The 17,619-nt window shown below is 41.5% G+C and overlaps 2 protein-coding genes, 1 long non-coding RNA gene and 5 other non-coding genes across 8 annotated transcripts; 7 read left to right on the top strand and 1 right to left on the bottom strand.

Annotated features, from left to right (window-relative positions):
- Positions 1 to 256: 256 nt before the first annotated feature.
- On the bottom strand, positions 257 to 2,635 carry snapin (SNAP associated protein). Its single transcript, XM_034704189.1, has 4 exons — positions 2,370 to 2,635; positions 2,070 to 2,116; positions 1,825 to 1,943; positions 257 to 1,160 (listed from the first exon to the last, which is right to left on the bottom strand). The coding sequence occupies exons 1-4, from the start codon at positions 2,483 to 2,485 to the stop codon at positions 1,053 to 1,055; spliced, it is 390 nt and encodes a 129-aa protein (XP_034560080.1). The 5' UTR covers positions 2,486 to 2,635; the 3' UTR covers positions 257 to 1,052.
- Positions 2,546 to 7,749, top strand: chtopa (chromatin target of PRMT1a). Its single transcript, XM_034704188.1, has 6 exons — positions 2,546 to 2,833; positions 4,502 to 4,587; positions 5,602 to 5,752; positions 6,324 to 6,498; positions 6,600 to 6,746; positions 6,841 to 7,749. The coding sequence occupies exons 2-6, from the start codon at positions 4,523 to 4,525 to the stop codon at positions 7,044 to 7,046; spliced, it is 744 nt and encodes a 247-aa protein (XP_034560079.1). The 5' UTR covers positions 2,546 to 2,833; positions 4,502 to 4,522; the 3' UTR covers positions 7,047 to 7,749.
- A 2,616-nt stretch (positions 7,750 to 10,365) lies between these two features.
- Positions 10,366 to 15,730, top strand: LOC117827661. Its single transcript, XR_004634255.1, has 9 exons — positions 10,366 to 10,451; positions 11,943 to 12,006; positions 12,292 to 12,319; positions 12,498 to 12,545; positions 13,768 to 13,885; positions 14,124 to 14,178; positions 14,594 to 14,654; positions 14,911 to 14,964; positions 15,213 to 15,730. It is a non-coding gene; the product is annotated as an uncharacterized LOC117827661 (long non-coding RNA).
- Positions 12,355 to 12,427, top strand: LOC117828577. The gene has a single exon (XR_004634440.1). It is a non-coding gene; the product is annotated as a small nucleolar RNA Z40 (small nucleolar RNA).
- On the top strand, positions 12,586 to 12,723 carry LOC117828580. The gene has a single exon (XR_004634443.1). It is a non-coding gene; the product is annotated as a small nucleolar RNA SNORA8 (small nucleolar RNA).
- On the top strand, positions 13,918 to 14,051 carry LOC117828590. Its single transcript, XR_004634452.1, has one exon. It is a non-coding gene; the product is annotated as a small nucleolar RNA SNORA18 (small nucleolar RNA).
- Positions 14,208 to 14,345, top strand: LOC117828581. Its single transcript, XR_004634444.1, has one exon. It is a non-coding gene; the product is annotated as a small nucleolar RNA SNORA8 (small nucleolar RNA).
- On the top strand, positions 14,689 to 14,822 carry LOC117828589. The gene has a single exon (XR_004634451.1). It is a non-coding gene; the product is annotated as a small nucleolar RNA SNORA18 (small nucleolar RNA).
- Positions 15,731 to 17,619: the final 1,889 nt, after the last annotated feature.

Here is a 17,619-nt window from a genome sequence, read left to right as displayed (position 1 = left end):
GGGGGAAGACATGCAGCAAATGGTCGAGGATGGGAGTCAAGCATTGACCACTGCAACGAGGACTATAGCCTCTGTACGTAGGATGCGCGCTCAGACTGCTCAGCCAACGGCGCACAGGAAAGAATGATTTTTAAACTGCCATTAAACAGAGAGAGAAAGATCGTTTCACTGTTGGTATAGTTTTCCCAACGACACTGCGTTCAATTGTTTTTAGTTTCCTGTGATGTCAAGAGTCTAAATCAGCAACATATTCATGTCAAAGTTTGTTGCACATATATTTTGTTGTCTGCAGTGACTTTCAACATGCCTGCTATCATCAATGTTTCATATGGAGATGATATCATTACAGTTCTGTGCTAAAGCTGAGAACAAAGCAGATTAAAATAACAGCAGTTAAAGCGCAGCAACACAAATAGTATGATGTTCACAAAGGCAAAACAGACGTGTTTAATTCCAGGAAGTATTATAGTAATGTCTACTTCAACATGGTGCCACAAGATGCTCAGGTTTATCTGGGCCTGTTTCAAAGTGCAGCTGAACCAGTCAGAGGCTGAGTGCAGAGAGTAACAGCTGCTTTAATAGAGCTATATTCAGCTCACATTTGTAAACAAAAAAAAATCCAAAAGACAGAGAGAGATTAGAGAAACAAGGATCAATCATGCTGATCAATAGGATTACTCAGGTCAACTGTTGTCATTGGTCCTGCAGGCGGAGGGATGTTTTTAACATTCTGCTCATGGGTAACAATCCATCCTGTAGAAAGCATGTGTTTGAACTGTTATAATAAATAAATGTAATAATACCTCATATTATATTCTCCTAGAAGATTAGACAGTGTGCTAAGCAGCTAACAGCCCGGTTTTTAATATAAACATCAGACAAAGCAGTGCAGGACATCGTCAGACAAACAGCTGACTACATGTCAGGAGAAGAGACGTCCCCCTCCTCGTGTTTCAGCGTCCTGTGTTAATGTGCCCCTGCTGGTCAGGACAGTTCAGTGTTTGATGTACAGAGCAGGAGGAGGAGGAGGAGGAGGAGGAGGAAGAATAGGATCAGGGTTTACTGGGGGAGCGGGTGGTGAACACTCCTGATGACTCCAGCATGGTCTTCCTCCTTGCCGTCTCCTTTGCCACGTTGTGGTTAAGTCGCCTCAGGCGTTCCTGGAGACACAAAACCGATATCATGTGTGAGCGTTCCTCTACGCTGAAGAAAGTTTGTCTTTTTAAACTTGATAGTAGAAAAACACTTGCAGTGCTAATGATAAAAGTTGTTCTATTTGCATTTAATTCTTCATTACCGTGAAGCACCTGTCACTTACACACTTTCTACTTATTGATTCCATCTTAGCATTTAACCCGAGAACAGACTCAGAACTCAAGTGTCTGTTGTCCGTGTGCAAAACAGTGTAGGCTACTTGTTGTACAATGTGTCTGTTGTTGTGTTGCATTGGACACCACATTGTGATAGTTATATAACTTTGTGATGTTACACTCTGGTCAATATGCCCATCGTTTCTTGCTTGTTGGGCTTGAGTTTGGCATGCAATGCTTTTAGTTTATTTTTGGAGCATGCAGTACCTTTGAGTGTTTTATGGAGGATTTTCTTGACAGGTTTGGTCTTTGTTTTGGATTATTGCTATAATAATTATCAAACATTTGCATACTGTAATGAAGTTAAATTGAGTTTGAAGTTACATTTACAGGTAAATTGTGATTAATCATGAGGTAACTCTGGGAAAAAAGTGACTCATCGCAATGACATAATAAGTAGTTTGACTAGTAATGATTGATCACATTTTTTGAGGAAGTCTGTCTTGTCACTGACCTGTGCGTTCTGCAGTATGTTGTTTACCAACACTACTCTCCTTCTGGCATTCAGCAGCTTCTTCACATAGGGGTCCAGGTCCAGAGCCACCTTCTGATGCTCATTTATCCGACATAACTCTGCAGACAATAAACATCACAGGACACACACAGCACCAAATAAGGGTTTGCAAACAGGGAACTTCGTGTTTTATTCATTTAAGTGTCAAAAAACATTGTAATGACATTTTTTTCAAATCAGATTACCTGTGGCCAGGTTGTCTATATGCTCTCTTAATTCTACCTGGCTTTCTCTGCAAAGAAGAACATAATCACATTAATACAGACAAACTCCAAACATAATTAACAAATTACACGCAATAGCCAGCTCTAAAAACATATATTTTTTCTAATGTCATTGCTTTAAACACATAAGGGGAACAATAAGGGCTCAATAACACCCGTGATACAGTCACGGGACAGCCAAGCAGTTAGCAGGGTTAGCCAGTTAGCTCGGATGACACATCACAATTACCTGATTATTTATAAATAAATGAGAATATCTACCTTACTGAGTGTACATGCAAGTCGAGCTGCTGGATTGCTGGTTTCAGGAGGTCGAGCAACCCCTCGGCGATGGCATCTTTACCTGCAGAAGTCTCCACCAAAGCCGCTGAAGCCATTTCGCCAAACCATAAACACAGCCGAACCCGGAAATGACGTCCTACTGGTGACGTACAGCGTCATAAGAACGTCTCCATTTTCTCCTCGAGAAGAACGGCCAGTTCAGCTAGCAGCACCATTTTGGAGAGCCCCGTTCTTGGTGTTGTCTATTTTTCTAAAAGGGCAAGATTAAACAAGAACCTCTCTTTTTTTAAGTGAAATATTTGCAAATTAGCTTCGTGTTATACTTTGTATCTAAGCAGAAGAAGCAAAGGACAGCCGACACGGTCACACCGTGCTGAGACAGGCTAGCTTTGAAGGCTAATCTTGGCTGGCTGCGAGGCTTTTCGACCGACGCGACATTCACAGTGAGTACAAAGAATAATAAAAATGATAATGATAATAATAATAGTGAACTGTTACATTGAAGTGTTGTCAATCTTTCCCTCGTTAACGACTACCAGTTCAGCGTTGAGTTAAGAATTAAACCGGCTTGTGTCCGGCCTGGTTTACAGGCGACTACCTCCGCCCTGCATAGTTTGTATGGGCGAAGATGGACCGGTTTAAACCAGAACAAAGGTGCTTTTAGAAAGTGTAATTCAAGAAATAAAGAAGTTAAACCTGACGGAGAGAGTGATGTGTTATTTCTGACAGTTAGTCGGTTCATTAAAACGGGTTTATTAGGGATCTGCTGCATGCTGTTTGGAGGAAACGGACACAAACAGCGTCTCTGATGATATATGACCGAGCAGCTGCCACCATCTTGAAATCTTCTTCATCTACTGCTTAGCAACGTTCAAAAGCATGTTAAATATAACTGTCAACATCTTTATAACTTCATCGTAGTTAACGGGGTGATGTTACCTTAAATTCACATTGCTGTTGTATGATCTTTACATTGACCCTCCTCCATAGTGTCAAATGCATGACCTGAGCACCAACTACGTGTGTCCGTGTCGCTCTGCAATTCCCCTGGTAAACGCTTGGGGGCAGTGTGGGCTCAAGCGGCAACCTCCGGATTAGTCCAATGCGAAAGTGCCAAAAACTGCAGTTCATCGAGGATCCGCTTGAGGCTGGCTCCGGAAGTACCGAAGACCATATACACACACATTGAAAAAAAAAGACGATCTTTACAACAGAAATAAACATGTTTACAGCCTGGTACAAAATACGAGTGTAGTCTAGACAGCTAATTTCTCAATTTCGAAAACATTTAGATGGGTCTTCCAATAAGAGGCACAGCTGACTTGATTGACAGGCGGGAACACTGTAGCTGTTGGCGAGGAGGCTCAAAGCCTGTCTCTTTATGTCACAATCGCTCAACAGCAGAAATATGGCTGCCGCTGATGATTGGCCTCAAAACAGCGCTTCACAAACAGATGGGTGACGTCACGGATACTACGTTCATATGTCATACAGTCAATGTGTAGCACCCATAGACTGAATACAATATGGACGTAGTATCCGTTCATTGGATCCTCCATGAACTGCAGTTTTTAGCACTTCTGCATTGGACTCTTATTTTTAGACCAGAGGTTGCTGCTTGGTGCTACCCAGCGGACCAATCACAGGGCTTGCTACAAATGAGACCCTGTCCCCCAGTTGTTATTTTTTATAAGACAAGTAAATATGTTTTAGAGCATATTTAAACATATGTGTTAAAACAATGAGCTTAGGAATGAAAAAGTAACCAGCTTTCAACAATTTTAACAACATTTTGATTTAAACTAATTTTAAAGGGATAATTTCACAAAAAGTGACTTTTTAAACACGTATTTTTAGTTAGATTTTGACATCCTCGCAGTTTGATCCACAGCCGTAACATTTGGCACCGATATCCTGTCAAATATCTGTGAAACCTAAACACCAATCACCTTCAGATTCATGAATTACAATGTTGAGAACGAGCATCGCATCAAAGATTAACAGACTGTAGAGTTCTGTTCTGTCGTCCTACACTTTACCTCAGCTCTGAAATCACTCTTTCCTTCTCCTCCCTTCATCTTGATTTGTGTTCTGTCTTGTCTTGTTTCCAGGAGCCTGCAAAAGAAGTCAAAATGAGCGCAGCCTCCTCACAAAAAGTTGTCCTGAAAAGCACCACCAAGGTGTCCCTGAATGAGCGGTGAGGCGCCACGCACCCTGTCAGCAGTTACACACCAGATGAAAAGGCCAGCCTTGGCTTGTGATGGTTCTAGTGCTCCCTACGGAAGGAAGGCTTCTGTTGGGGACCGGACCCGACATGGATGCTTTGCTCCGTGTGTGCGCTGCTCATTCAACCATGCCGGCCTTGTCCACGTGTGTAGGGTTAAATATGACGTTGGCATGGGACAGAGGCGCTGTAGCTGGGCCAGGCGTCTTGTATGAGCAGTGCAGACATGTAGACAAGGGCAAAGGGTAGTGGTCACACTTGGTAAGCCTTGGTAAGCCTGTGCTGGACCGGACCACTGTCCTACCAAAGCCCTGGCACTCCTTCTCCCTGTTAATATGCTGAATATTGGCCTTTACAGTGGAGAGGAAGGCTTAAGATAAACCAGGGAGATGAGGCATCTTCCTGCCTCTTAATTTCTCTCTCTCAAACCAATGGAAATGAAGCACATGCTCTTCTGTCTTTCCCCTCCACCTCTCTCTCTGCTCAAAGGTACTCAGTCCTAGCTTGGACGTGACAAAGAGCTCCCTCCCCCCCTCCACTCTCATCTCCCCTTTTGCTCCGTGGTTAAACCACAGCGTCACGGTCCATGCTGTAAGAGACTGAGTGGCCAAGCACTCCTCATGTCCAGGGCCTCTGCTGCAGCACGACGCCGATGCCCAGCCGAGCAGCTGGAGGCCTGTAAGTGGCAAACTGTGCTCCTCTTCTCTATCTGTCTAAACTCTTTGTTTCTTCTCTACATCAAAGTTCTCCTTGTGCTTGTTTGAAATCACACATGCTTAATCCGAGTACAAATCAGATGTGATCGAGAGAGAAAATGAGTGCCAACAGGTGAAGTCTGAAATGACTAAAGAGCCAGCACAGTCTGTGTGGCAGCATCAGTAACATGAGCAATGACTTGATGTGGAACCTGCTTCCTCCTCCTCCTCTGTATGTCCCCTCTCCCCCTCTTTTACTCCCCCCTCTCTCTCTCCCCTCCCGCCTCTAAAGCTTCACTAACATGCTGAAGAACAAGCAACCCACTGCGGTAAGCATTCGAGCCACCATGCAGCAGCAACATCTGGCCAGTGCCCGCAACCGCCGGCTGGCCCAGCAGATGGAGAACCGGCCTTCAGTGCAGGCTGCTCTGAACCACAAGCAGGTGAGGCCAAAGGTCAGACAGGCAGCAAGTCAGTGGACCCTTTTAACCAACTAAAGACAGACCTGCAACAAGAGAGTTTGTGTTAAGAGGTGTTGCAGCAGAGTAGGTGAGTGAGGGACGTGACAGAAGAATAACATCCCAGATATCGTCACATCGCTCCCTGTTAACAGGAGGGGTATTATTAGTCTGCTACCATGAAGTGCAAATTGCACTTCACACTCTTAAGTGCCTTTGCATGCAGATGTTTGATAAAACACTTAACCCCCTCCAGATGACAGATTAAATTCTTTCATCACTTGTCTGTTATTCTGTTATGTGTTGAGTCTTGAAACAAGTTTTTATCCCTGTGAATCGGTTTTACAGCAGGCTTTACGACGTAGCATTTCAAAACAATCCAAAAACACTGGTACTGAATGATATCAGTGAATTTATACATATACTACAACCAGACTTTTAAAATACTAGAAATAATGATCTCTCCAGTGAGTCTACTTTCCTCTATGCCCTGCCCTGGATGACGCGTTGCTTGTGTGACTGATTTCATTTGGCTTCCCTGATTAACTCGTCTCAGAGCTTGAAGCAGCGGCTGGGGAAGAGCAACATCCAGGCGAGGCTGGGCCGGCCGGTGGGTGCCCTGATGAGAGGAGGACCTGCAGGAGGAAGAGGAGGAATGCGAGGGATGACGAGGGGAGGCCTCCGGGGACGAGCCAGAGGAGGAGCAATGAGGGGGGCGCTGTCTCTGAGAGGTGAGCATACAGTGAATTGGTTCCCACAGCCGCGGGCTTCTCCTTATGTGTGAAGCTGTATTTGCTAAGTAAGAGTAATTACGATGTTTCATGTTTGACAGGGAAGCGGATGACCACAGGGGGCCCAATGCGAGGCCGCGGCTCTGCTGGCCGCTTGGCGATGCGTAGAGGAGGACGCCACCGTGGAGGACCTGTTGGTAGAGGAGGAGTTCTGTCTAGAGGAGCAGCTCGAGGCGGAGTTGCCAGAGGTGAGAGGGCGTTGTTGTTTTCTCTGTTAATGAAGCAGGTAACCGACCGGTGTCCTCACAAATACACAGATTTGACTCTGATCTTTGTTGTCAGGTCGCGGTGGACTGCGTGGTCGTGGAGGTTTTCTTGGTCGTGGTGGTGGTCGCGGTCGTGGGCGGGGCCGAGGTCTTGGCAGACCAACCGTGACCCGCGAGCAACTGGACAACCAGCTGGACGACTACATGTCGAAGACCAAAGGACACCTGGATGCTGAACTGGACGCCTACATGGCCCAGGCGGACCCTGACAGCATGGAGTGACTCAGATGGACTCTAAAGCACAAAGAGAGTCACTGCAGAACTTTATGACTGAACTTACACACAAAGTGACGTGTGATTTACACCTGAAGTTACGTTCGGAGTTATGATTGTGTTCATATTTAGAAGACAGATGCAAATCCAGCAGGAGGGTGAGGTGTCACCTGAATGTGCTTGGACCACAGCTCAGTTGTGCATCAACATGCTCCTGAAAATCCCTTGTAGTCTCAAAGAAGGGACCTTTTAATCATTAACAGACCTGCTGTCTCCAGAGTCAGATCAATTTGGTTCGTTTTTATATACGTGACATAAAAAAGTTCAAACTGTAACAGCAAAAAAAAAAAGTTTTGAGACGTGTCCACTGATAATAATTACACCTTTCATTTTTTAACCTTTATTTTAAATGGATCGACGCATTGTTGGGTTATTTTGTCGGTTTGTCCTGGAAACATTTGCATTGAAAGCTTTTCTAAATTCTTGTGTTCATAAAAAAGAATGTAAGAAGAGCCATGACGCCAGGTTTTCCATTTGTCTGTTTTGTATTTAAAAAGATGTAGTACAGTTTTTTTTCCTCTGTATCTTCCACCTGTCGGCTCTCTTCTGTAGAGCGCCGTTATTCTTACCTTGTACCTGAGAGCATTTGTATAAAAGAACCGGAAGCAAGTGACATAGGTTTTAATTAAAATGGAAGTGATGATTTCCCAAACTGTGTCAGTTGTTTGTATTTACAATGTTCATCCCACTTCAAGCAGAGTGAATGAAATGTTCATCAGAGTAAATTATGAGTGAGGTGTCAACGTCAATGTTAAGGGATTGGGGACCTTATCCAAAGCCACTATGCATGAACTTGTTTGACCTGGACTCCATTAACTAAGAGTCTAGTGAGTTCCCAAAATGCTGTGTCAGATTTGTGAGACCTTCTATCTCTTTGTAAAAATGCAAAATGTTTGTTTCAACCAAGCAGCAACCTCTATCTGCGATGAAGCAAATCAGAAGTGCTGAAAACTGCAGTTTCTTGAGTGTCCACTTGAGGCTGGCTGCTGAAGCACCGGAAACCACACATGCATTTAAAAAAACCCAATCTCTTTATGGTGGGAAAAAAAAATGTATACAGCCTGATACAAAAAACAGTTTTGGTCTGAATAGCTCATTTTTATATTGGCACACACTGTACGGGGGTGAATTATTTTATAACTCTATAACTCTCAGGAAATGTGGGGAGCAGAGAGTGGGGGAGGACATGCACTAAATGTTAAAGGCTGAAATCAAACCTGCGACCTCTGCTATGAGGGCTATGGCCTCTGTGCATGGGGCAGGTGCTTAGACCACTAGGCCAACGGTGCCCCATAACTCTTCAATTCTTAAGATAAAGTGAGGGGCGCTGGTGGCCTAGCGGTTTAAGCACCCCACACACAGAGGCTATAGTCCTCGTTGCTAGTTTGATTGCTGGCAGCGACCATTTGCTGCATGTCTTGCCCCCACTCTCTGCTCCCCACATTTCCTGTCTCTCTACAGCTGTCCTTTCAAATAAAAAGGCAAAAATGCCCCAAGAAAAAATATATATATTTTAAAGTAAGCATTTTTGATAGGAGGCACAACTGACCTGACTGACAGGCAGGCACACTGTTACTGTCAGGGAAGAGGTTGGGATCCTGCCTAAACGCCGCCTCTTTGCCTTATGTTTGGTCGACTGAAAGTCAGGTTGAGTCAACATTTCCAATAAGGTGAGCATCAACAGCAGGCTTCAAAACTCTGCTACAGAAACAAACTGGTTGACATAACGGAGACTACTCCATGTTTTATACAGTCTATAGTCACAGCCAGTAGTTCCCTCAGGGAAAGTTGAGAGATGCCTTACAAAATAAGTAAATACATTCAGATTTTATCCATTTGTGTAAGAATACAAACCGAAATAGTTGTGACTATATATGCAAAATAAAATCTTAGGCTTTCAGCCTGTATGAAACTCATAGATACTACCTGTCTGTGCTAATAGTCTGCTCGTGGCTTCAGCCTACACATAAGGATTACATGTATTCTGCTTCTAGCTGTGTTTAAAATGACTGTAAATTAATATCAGGGGTATTTAGCTGTTGTTTATTATTGTTGTTCTGATGTCTGTCTTTGGATTGGCCTATGAGTGCTTGTCCATGCTTTTAACTACCATGAATTACACCGGGGTCTTGTGCCTCAATGTGGGGTCACAGTGGGGTCACAGACTGAAAAGTTTGACAGTCCCTGGTCCATAGACTAAATTGGACCAGGTCCTGCTACAAAACAACAATACTTCTACTTGTGAGACCTGGATTAAATTGTGGTAGGCTGCTGTTTTATAAACTGTCTCAGATTTGAATCCTTCAAAGGGGTTGACAACTTCTTTTCCTGTTTAGACAACATGGGACCAGGTCCTTATCCAGAACTAAAATACCAAGACTTATTAGATCTGGACAAGAGACAAGAGAGGACTAGATTCAGATATGTGAAAACTAGGACTAGATCAGGGGTTCCCAATCTTTTCAGCCCACGACCCCCAAAATATAGATGCCAAAGACTCGTGACCCCCACAGTCCCTCATAGTGATTTAATGTGGCTTCATTTAGCTGGTCTGAAGAAAATTAACCTACCTATATGAGCATGTGTCTGTGTTTCCTGTGCTGTTATGAATTAACTTACTGCTTCTCATTCTTTTTATAATTAACTGTTCCCTAATTCTAAACTTAGGAGTCATCTGGCAAAAAGAAATGCAGAAAACTCATTACATTTTCTATTTTCAAGGTTTTATTTCAAGGTTAGCTACTGGTTTTTGTAGATATTTTTTCCTATTATGGGTAAAATGTTCTAATTTTAGATAACTTGAAAAAAGAAACATACTGGAAGACATCTCACAACCCCCCATTTGTGTCTCGCGACCCCCAGGGGATCCTGACCCACACTTTGGGGACCCCTGGACTAGAGTTGTAGGCTTAAAACACATTATTTTCCTCATTTTTTTAAAGGGCATAACCCACAGGCTTTTCAACAGTATGAGATTTATTTCTAAGAAGCATTGTTACAACAAAGAAATAATCTACCAGACGAAAATGCCTTTTTTGTGCTGTTTTCTTTTAATCAATACCTAATCACAATCATCATTTGACCAGAGGTGAAAAGGTTACTGAAATAAATGATGACTAAATAAAAAGCAACAGTATGACTCGATAAATTCAACAAATACATATACAGAAATAAGATTTCGGAGTGATTACTTTGTAGCTGGGGTCTCCATGTAGCTATGGTTCTGACTGTCGTAAACATAAGTCGTAAACCGTAGTCAACTGCCGTAAAGCCTACTATAAATAGTTCGGCGGCACTCTTCCGACTCCTCTTGACCGCGTTGGCTGGCTTGCGAGTTGTTGTCGCTCATAATGGGTAAATATTCGTAATCTACTTATTTATGTAGCTCTGAGTGGTTATGGCGCGTTGATGTACTCACGATAGCTGTAGGTAGGAATAATATACGATTTAGCGCGACAGTTTAACATCGCGTCCTAACTCTACACACCACGTTGTCTACGTTAGACATGCTAACTAAGCTAGCTGCTAGATTGCTTCATGCTACATTGATTCAACTGAGATATCTTGAGTGAATGGTTTGAGTCGATTCTTGTGGTGATTGTAAACTAAGCCAGTTTACGTTAACCTAGCTGTAGTTATTACAGTCTCTCCAACCGTTCAAGTAGTTTACCTCCACCAGCTCGCCTGTGAGTGTAAGCTCTACCATTAGCATAGGTGGAGAGAGCGCATTGCAAGGACACGGATTTCTACACATCTTTCAACTACACAAGCCTATTACAGACGTTTCAGGAGATATGACCTGTCACAGTAGGACAAGACAGTGCGTATACTTTGTTGCTTTCAATGAAAGTACACTTCTGGTGGGAAAGACTTAATTTATAAGACCGAGGATTAGGGCCACAATATGTATGAGAAAAATAATCCGATTTCGGGAATAAAGTTTTAATTTTATGAGGAAAAAAAAGTCCTAAGTTTAAGATTAATGACAGATATTAACCTGAATAAAGTTGTACAATTAAGAGGAAAAGTTGTTCGTTCATGAGGATAAACTGGATAATTCAAGAGGATAAAATGGTGGTCTTTCTACATAAATGTATAGTAAAAACACATTAATTTACAATATGAAGTACATCATTTTAGAGAAACTAATAACTCCAGGGAAAAGTTCATAAAATTGTAAATTTGAGGTTTCATTCCTATTAATAAAAATAGGACATTCTGGTGACTTGACTCAATTAAAATTTTTAAAGTCACAAAATTACAAGAAAATAAAATTTGAAAGAATAAACTTATTTAAATTAACATAAGTTGTTAGTTTCAAATGAATGGGAATAAACTAAAATGTTTAGAGGGAGAAAGTTCCGACTATTTTGAGAATAATGAATTGAAGATTAAAGTTTTACATTTACAAGATTGAAGTTGTATAAAGTTATTATGAAGCCTTTACTAATGTATAACTTAACATGATACTCGCTCCTTAATAACAAACAGGCGAACCATAGACTAAAATTATGAATGATAATTTAGTAGGTGTAAATACTTTATGGTATTCTTCACTTTAGGCCTTAAACTGTATCTGTGGTGATTGGAGTGAAAATTGAAACGCCGTTCTTGGTTTTGTGCCACGGTGCAGACTCTTCAGTGGGTTTGTCCTGTTCAGTGGGCTGATCCCAGAACAGCTGTGGCCAGATTACATCAGGTTTTGCTTTCACCCCGGCACTGCTGGTTGCTGAACGGTGACAATGAGGCCTGACACATTCACGGCACATGTGTGAATGAATGATTGAAAACCCTGAGATTATCGAGTATATCTATAAGTAGTTTTGAATATTCCCTCTCTTGCAGGTCGTACATGTGATGGGGTAAAAGATACCCTGGAGATGATGCTGCCTTTGCTTTGTGACACGAGGTGAGTTTTTGTGTTTATAGATTTGAGTGATTGATATTCAGTGTCATTCTAAAGGTCCGTGGTCATTTGTCTGTGTTGTAGTTTGTGTGCACAGTGTGATCTTGAGTCCTGTCAGGTGGACTACAGATCTCACACAGTGCACAGAGTGATCAATTCTCTTGCAACCCACTGCTGTGCACTCTGCAGCAGTGTTACTTATGAGGACTGACAGATCTTTCTTGAATACATTTTTAGAATGCAGTTATTGTTGTTTATGGTGCTGAGTCAGACTGCTGTTTGTTTCAGGTGCAGCCGCAGACCTCGGATCAGCTCGGTGAGTTTTTTTTTATTTTTATAAAGGACATGTTCTGCTGTTATGATGATTGGCTAAATATGTTCAACTGCTCTGAAGTGTGATTGATATGTGCCTCTCTGAACATCCTGCATGTGAAGTTCAATGTGATCATTGATGGTTCTAGAAACAGATTCTCATTATCATCCTGTTTCTGCAGGTTTCTCACAGACCTGACCTCCAGCAGTGAAGCAGCAACATGATGAAGGTATAAATATCAGCTTTCACTTGGCTATAGAGTCAAAGTAAGCACTGCGTGGTATCTGCAGCCAGCTGTCTGATCAGCTGGTTTGTTCAAAAGCCAGTGCGAGAAAAACTCAACATCTGGCATCGTTGGTCTGTGAGCTGAATGTGCTCGGAGTCCTGGTATTTTTGTTGAGACACACTCAACCTGAGGCCACATTAATATTCTAATTATAGTTATTATAGTCAAGACAGGCGTTTTACAGGATAAACAGAGCTTGCACTTTTTAAAAGAAATGAAAGACATGTTGAGTGATAATCTAATATACAGCACTATACGCTGCAAGAGGTTATTACAAAGGACGAGCTTAGGGTCTGATCTGACATGGTGGCATAGGTTGGCAAGAAGTGCCTTGTCGTCCTAAAGTATAGGGCTGGTCCAATTTTTTTTAAAAGCATAACTTCAGCGCATGTGTATGCATCACCAACTATGGGCAATAGGTGAGATGTTGGAGAGGTCATATAATCGCAGGGGGAAAAAAAACACAACTCTATACCATATAGTTCCAAATCCATAGTGGGGGTTAAAAAATGGACCATAAAGTAACGTACCTTTAAAATTAGATGAAGTTACATTTTTCTGCGTTATTTGTGTAAAAAAAAAAACTGATAACATAAATGCACTTACAAGGCTCACAAGGCACTTGCTTTTGTTTTATAATTAAAGTTTTTTGGCCAAAAAAATACCCTGAATTTAACACTTTAGACTTTAAAAAAAAATTGTATTGACTCTTAAATGAACTCAACATATTTAATAGTGTGCTGAGCTGTTAATATTTAGCAACATCTAGCTGTCACTGTAGATTAGAACGCTATTATGCCCCCCCCCCTGTCAGTGGAGTGATGGTGGCCTTTGAGGACATAAAGGTCCTGTGATGCATGATGGGAAGTCTATTTGTCAAGTTCTTAAAATCAAAAACATTGATCAGCACAAATCCTTAAGCTCAACCACCACTCCCTCCATTAAACTGATGCATTTCACGTGGCCGCTGACTAAATACAAACTGTTAATAGTTTGTACGTTCTGTAGAATTATGGTGTCCTCTGTGGAAGTGGACTTACTCTTGTGTATTTAAGGCTCATTCAAAGTTCATAGAGGAAATGATAATGATGTAGTAAAGCAGTTGACATCAGGAGTGTTTGATGAACCCAAAGCTGACTGATTCTCTTGCTGTCATTTTTATCAGGACAGATTGCTGTGAAAGTGTCCCTTCATGTGCCTCCATGGGGTAACCTTGGCTGTTTGATTGGCCCGGGTTTCTGCTGCAGTGATTCCTCTCCTCGTCGTCCCTGGCTGTCCAACAGGTGAACTTCAATCTGAACTGTTAGCACTGAAGGCTGAGGTCTATCCCGACGGACCTTTACCCGTAGGGTCATGTCGTTGGAAATACCTCACAGAGTAAACCTGTAGTCTCGCTTTACCCACACGTTCCCTGCCATGAGCCTGCTGGGATATCACTGCAGAACACTGGAGGACAGGAGGGACGTTGACTGTAGCAGGTGGGCAGTGATCACTTACTGAAGGTTGTTTTTTTGTCTTCAGGTCACCATTATGGTGAGGTGGATGAGGCATGATGGACTGGTGTGCAGACGGATTGGTAAGTCTTTTGAAGTATTGTACACAGTGAGCACTGCGTGGTATCTGCAGCCAGCTGTCTGATCAGCTGGTTTGTTCAAAAGCCAGTGCGAGAAAAACTCAACATCTGGCATCGTTGGTCTGTGAGCTGAGTGTGCTCGGAGTCCTGGTATTTTTGTTGAGACACACTGGACTTTAGTCCACTCGGATGGATTTTGTTAGTCTAAAAGTATGTTTAGTTTTTTCTGATATCCATGTGATGGGAACAAGAGTACAGCTGCTCCATTTAAAAACATCTAATACATTTTAAGATCAGTGGAAAGTTAAGATTAGGCACATCATCCACTGTTAAACATTTATGTACTGGATGACAGATCTCCCTAGATTTGAGTCTGTGGATGGCTTTATAAATGTTTCTGATCTGGTTGTTCTTCCAGGTTTCTGCTGAAGTAAAGAGCCGCCCCAAGTCTCCGTCTTCAGAAGCGTTGAACACTCGAGGTATGTTTGATGTAAAGCATGCTGGTGTTTTAAAGCTGAGGTCTATCCCGACGGACCTTTACCTGTAGGGTCATGTCGTTGGAAATACCTCACAGAGTAAACCTGTAGTCTCGCTTTACCCACACGTTCCCTGCCATGAGCCTGCTGGGATATCACTGCAGAACATCACAAGTGATTCCAGCTTCTGTAAGATGAGAAAGAACATAAGAAAACAGAATCAATTATTTATGTAAAGCTCTTTTTATTTTTGTTTCAGAAAGCTGAGAACAACCTGTAGACGTTTCATCAGGAGTCCCTGCAGTCTCTCGCTGTGAGTCGTGTGTGTGTGTGTTTTGTATTTAAGTAATGTTGATATTTGGTCATATACCAAGGCTTCCAGGACTCCCTCTTCCTGACTTGCTGTGGACTTGACCAGAAATTAAAAATCATCCCAGCAGGCTCCTGCAGCTCTGCTAAAGGAGACCTGCAGGGAACATCACCTGAATATGAAGAACATTTGGTGTTATCTTTTATTAGACAATGTCGAATATTAAAACTGAAACTTTGCTTCCTTTTTAGTGTTCAGATGAGCAGATTGATACCTGACCAGCTGAGAGGACCAACTTCAATCTGCAGTCACCAACTTTGTTCTTAAATCAATCAATCTTTATTTGTAAAGCGCCAAATCACAACAAACAGTATCTCAAGACGCTTTAACAAACAGAGCAGGTCTAGACCGTACTGTTAAATAATTTACAAAGATCCAACATCAAGACAGGATCAGATCCAGTCTCACCCACAGGACTCAGTCTGATCTCATCTTAATCCACCATGAGCAGAGCACTTTGCAGCATTTAGCAGGTTACAGCAGCAAGGACAAACTTCCTTTTAACAGGCAGAAAACTCCAGCAGGACCAGACTCATGCTAGACAGACATCTGCCTTGACTGAATTGGGTTGGAAAGAGGGATAATGACCAGGTCTCTGTTAATGTGACCAACATGGTTTGACAAAATGTGGAAAGATTATAATGTGCTTTGTAGCCTTTTTTGTAAGGTCAGTAAAATGCTTGAATTTTAATAAACTTCTGAAATACTAGTTATTTTTTCCCTTGTTTTTATTCACTCATGAACACTGCACCTATATGTTCAAGGTGATAGCAAAGTATTGCACCTACCAAAAGAAGTACTAAAACATTACCCTATCACCATGTTGGGCTCTTGTTTTTACAGCTTGTTGGCTCACATTGAACTTCAATGATTGTTTTCAGAGAGGAGCCTCAGAAGTGACGCTCACAGCCAGAGAAACTTGAAATGTGATAACGGGCTTCAAAAGTCTAAGATTTTGTTGAACACAGCCTGTTCAAAAGTTAAATCCAGATTATCTTGATATAGAAATCCACTGTTCTCTAGGATCAGGTCTGTCCTTTTGAAGAACTAGATTAAATCAATGTAATTCAGACAGATTTAAGTTTTCAGATCAGCAGAGTGCCGCTTGTGAGAATGTCATGACACTCTTTCCAACTCTTATTTTCAGTACATATTTATCTACTGTGTAGCTGTAGTTGGATGCCAATTCAAACAATTTTTGTGATCAATTTTTTTGTTATACACAAAGACAAAATTAAAGACACATAACAGAGGTACAGGAGAGAGGGATCATGTCCATTGCCCATGTCAGATTAGAGATAAGTAAATAGAGAGCAAAAAATAATCAAATGAATACAAACAAACAGATTAAATTCTCTCTCTTGGATCACCATGGCATGAATTATAATCGTAGGTAAACAAAAATAAAAGGGAAACACCTCAACCCATAAGTACCCTCCAATCCCACCCCAAGGACCCTGTGTATGGATGAAAACCTGTTTCTAGCATAGACAGAGTATTAATGGTGTCAAACCAGATTCAAACTCTTATGGAAAATGTCAAATGCTTTAATGCAGTTTTCTTTCATGCCTTATTTTTTATTCTTTGCTTTTTCTTTCTGATTTATTTCCTTATGTATCCTTTAAGAAACATAAGCTCAAATGGGTTGAGGACCGCCTCTGCACAATACCTAAAAACTCAAACAGCTTGAAAAAATATGTTAAAATGTCAAAATGATCATAAAGAAAATGTTTGACCAACAAGTTGTCCTCTGTTTAGTTCCTTAATCCATCCCTCCGACGGAGTCAGGATAATCCTATTCTTCACTTTTCCTTTGAAAAACAGTTCTCAGTAAATCAATTACCAACACATCATCAGTGATTGTTTTCAGGTGTTTTGAACACTTAATGCAGTTTAATGATATTTGTAAATATTTGTAACCTTCAGTCCTGCACAGATTTCACTGTGGTGACTTTTGTATTGGAGGTAAGTGCAGCTTGACTTGTAATATAGGTTTAATAACATATGACTGACAACGTCATTAAAAAGTCAGTATAAACATAGAACCATAAACGTTTTAAGAGCAGGATATAATGAGCTAGGTCTGGGTTTTTATCATGACTTTTACGAAGTGGTGAGTTCATTAGTCTGGTACTGGTACATTTTCCAAGCTCATTTTTTGGAATAAGCTACATTATTATTATATTAATCAATTAAGCTGAAAATGTAATTAAGTTTAATCATTGCCCATGTTAAACTCTTTATTTGATCTGCCTCAGACCTTTTAGTGAAGTTAGTACACAACATTTCAACTTCACACCTGTAGCAGTATATTTCCTCCACCAGGGGGCAGCATATATTTATACAACAGAGAGACAGGCTCTCTCTCAGGTTACACTTTGTCCTTTAAAGGAGATGTCTGGAGAATGAGGGTCACTCCTGATTGAATGGCAAAATATTTTTTTCTTTCCCACCCAGCGACATAAAATCCTGACAATTTTGAATATTTTCTTTTCTCTACTTATTTGCAAGTTATTTCTTTATGCATGACCCTTTGAGCTCACAAGTGACCCTTCATCTAAGACCACTGCTGAATACATCCCCCATTAACAGATAGGG

The sequence above is a fragment of the Notolabrus celidotus genome, chromosome 16, assembly GCF_009762535.1.
Source record: "Notolabrus celidotus isolate fNotCel1 chromosome 16, fNotCel1.pri, whole genome shotgun sequence".
Taxonomy (NCBI): domain Eukaryota; kingdom Metazoa; phylum Chordata; class Actinopteri; order Labriformes; family Labridae; genus Notolabrus; species Notolabrus celidotus.
The sequence above is the reverse complement of the archived record's forward strand: the minus strand, read 5'-3'. Positions and strand labels throughout refer to the sequence as shown.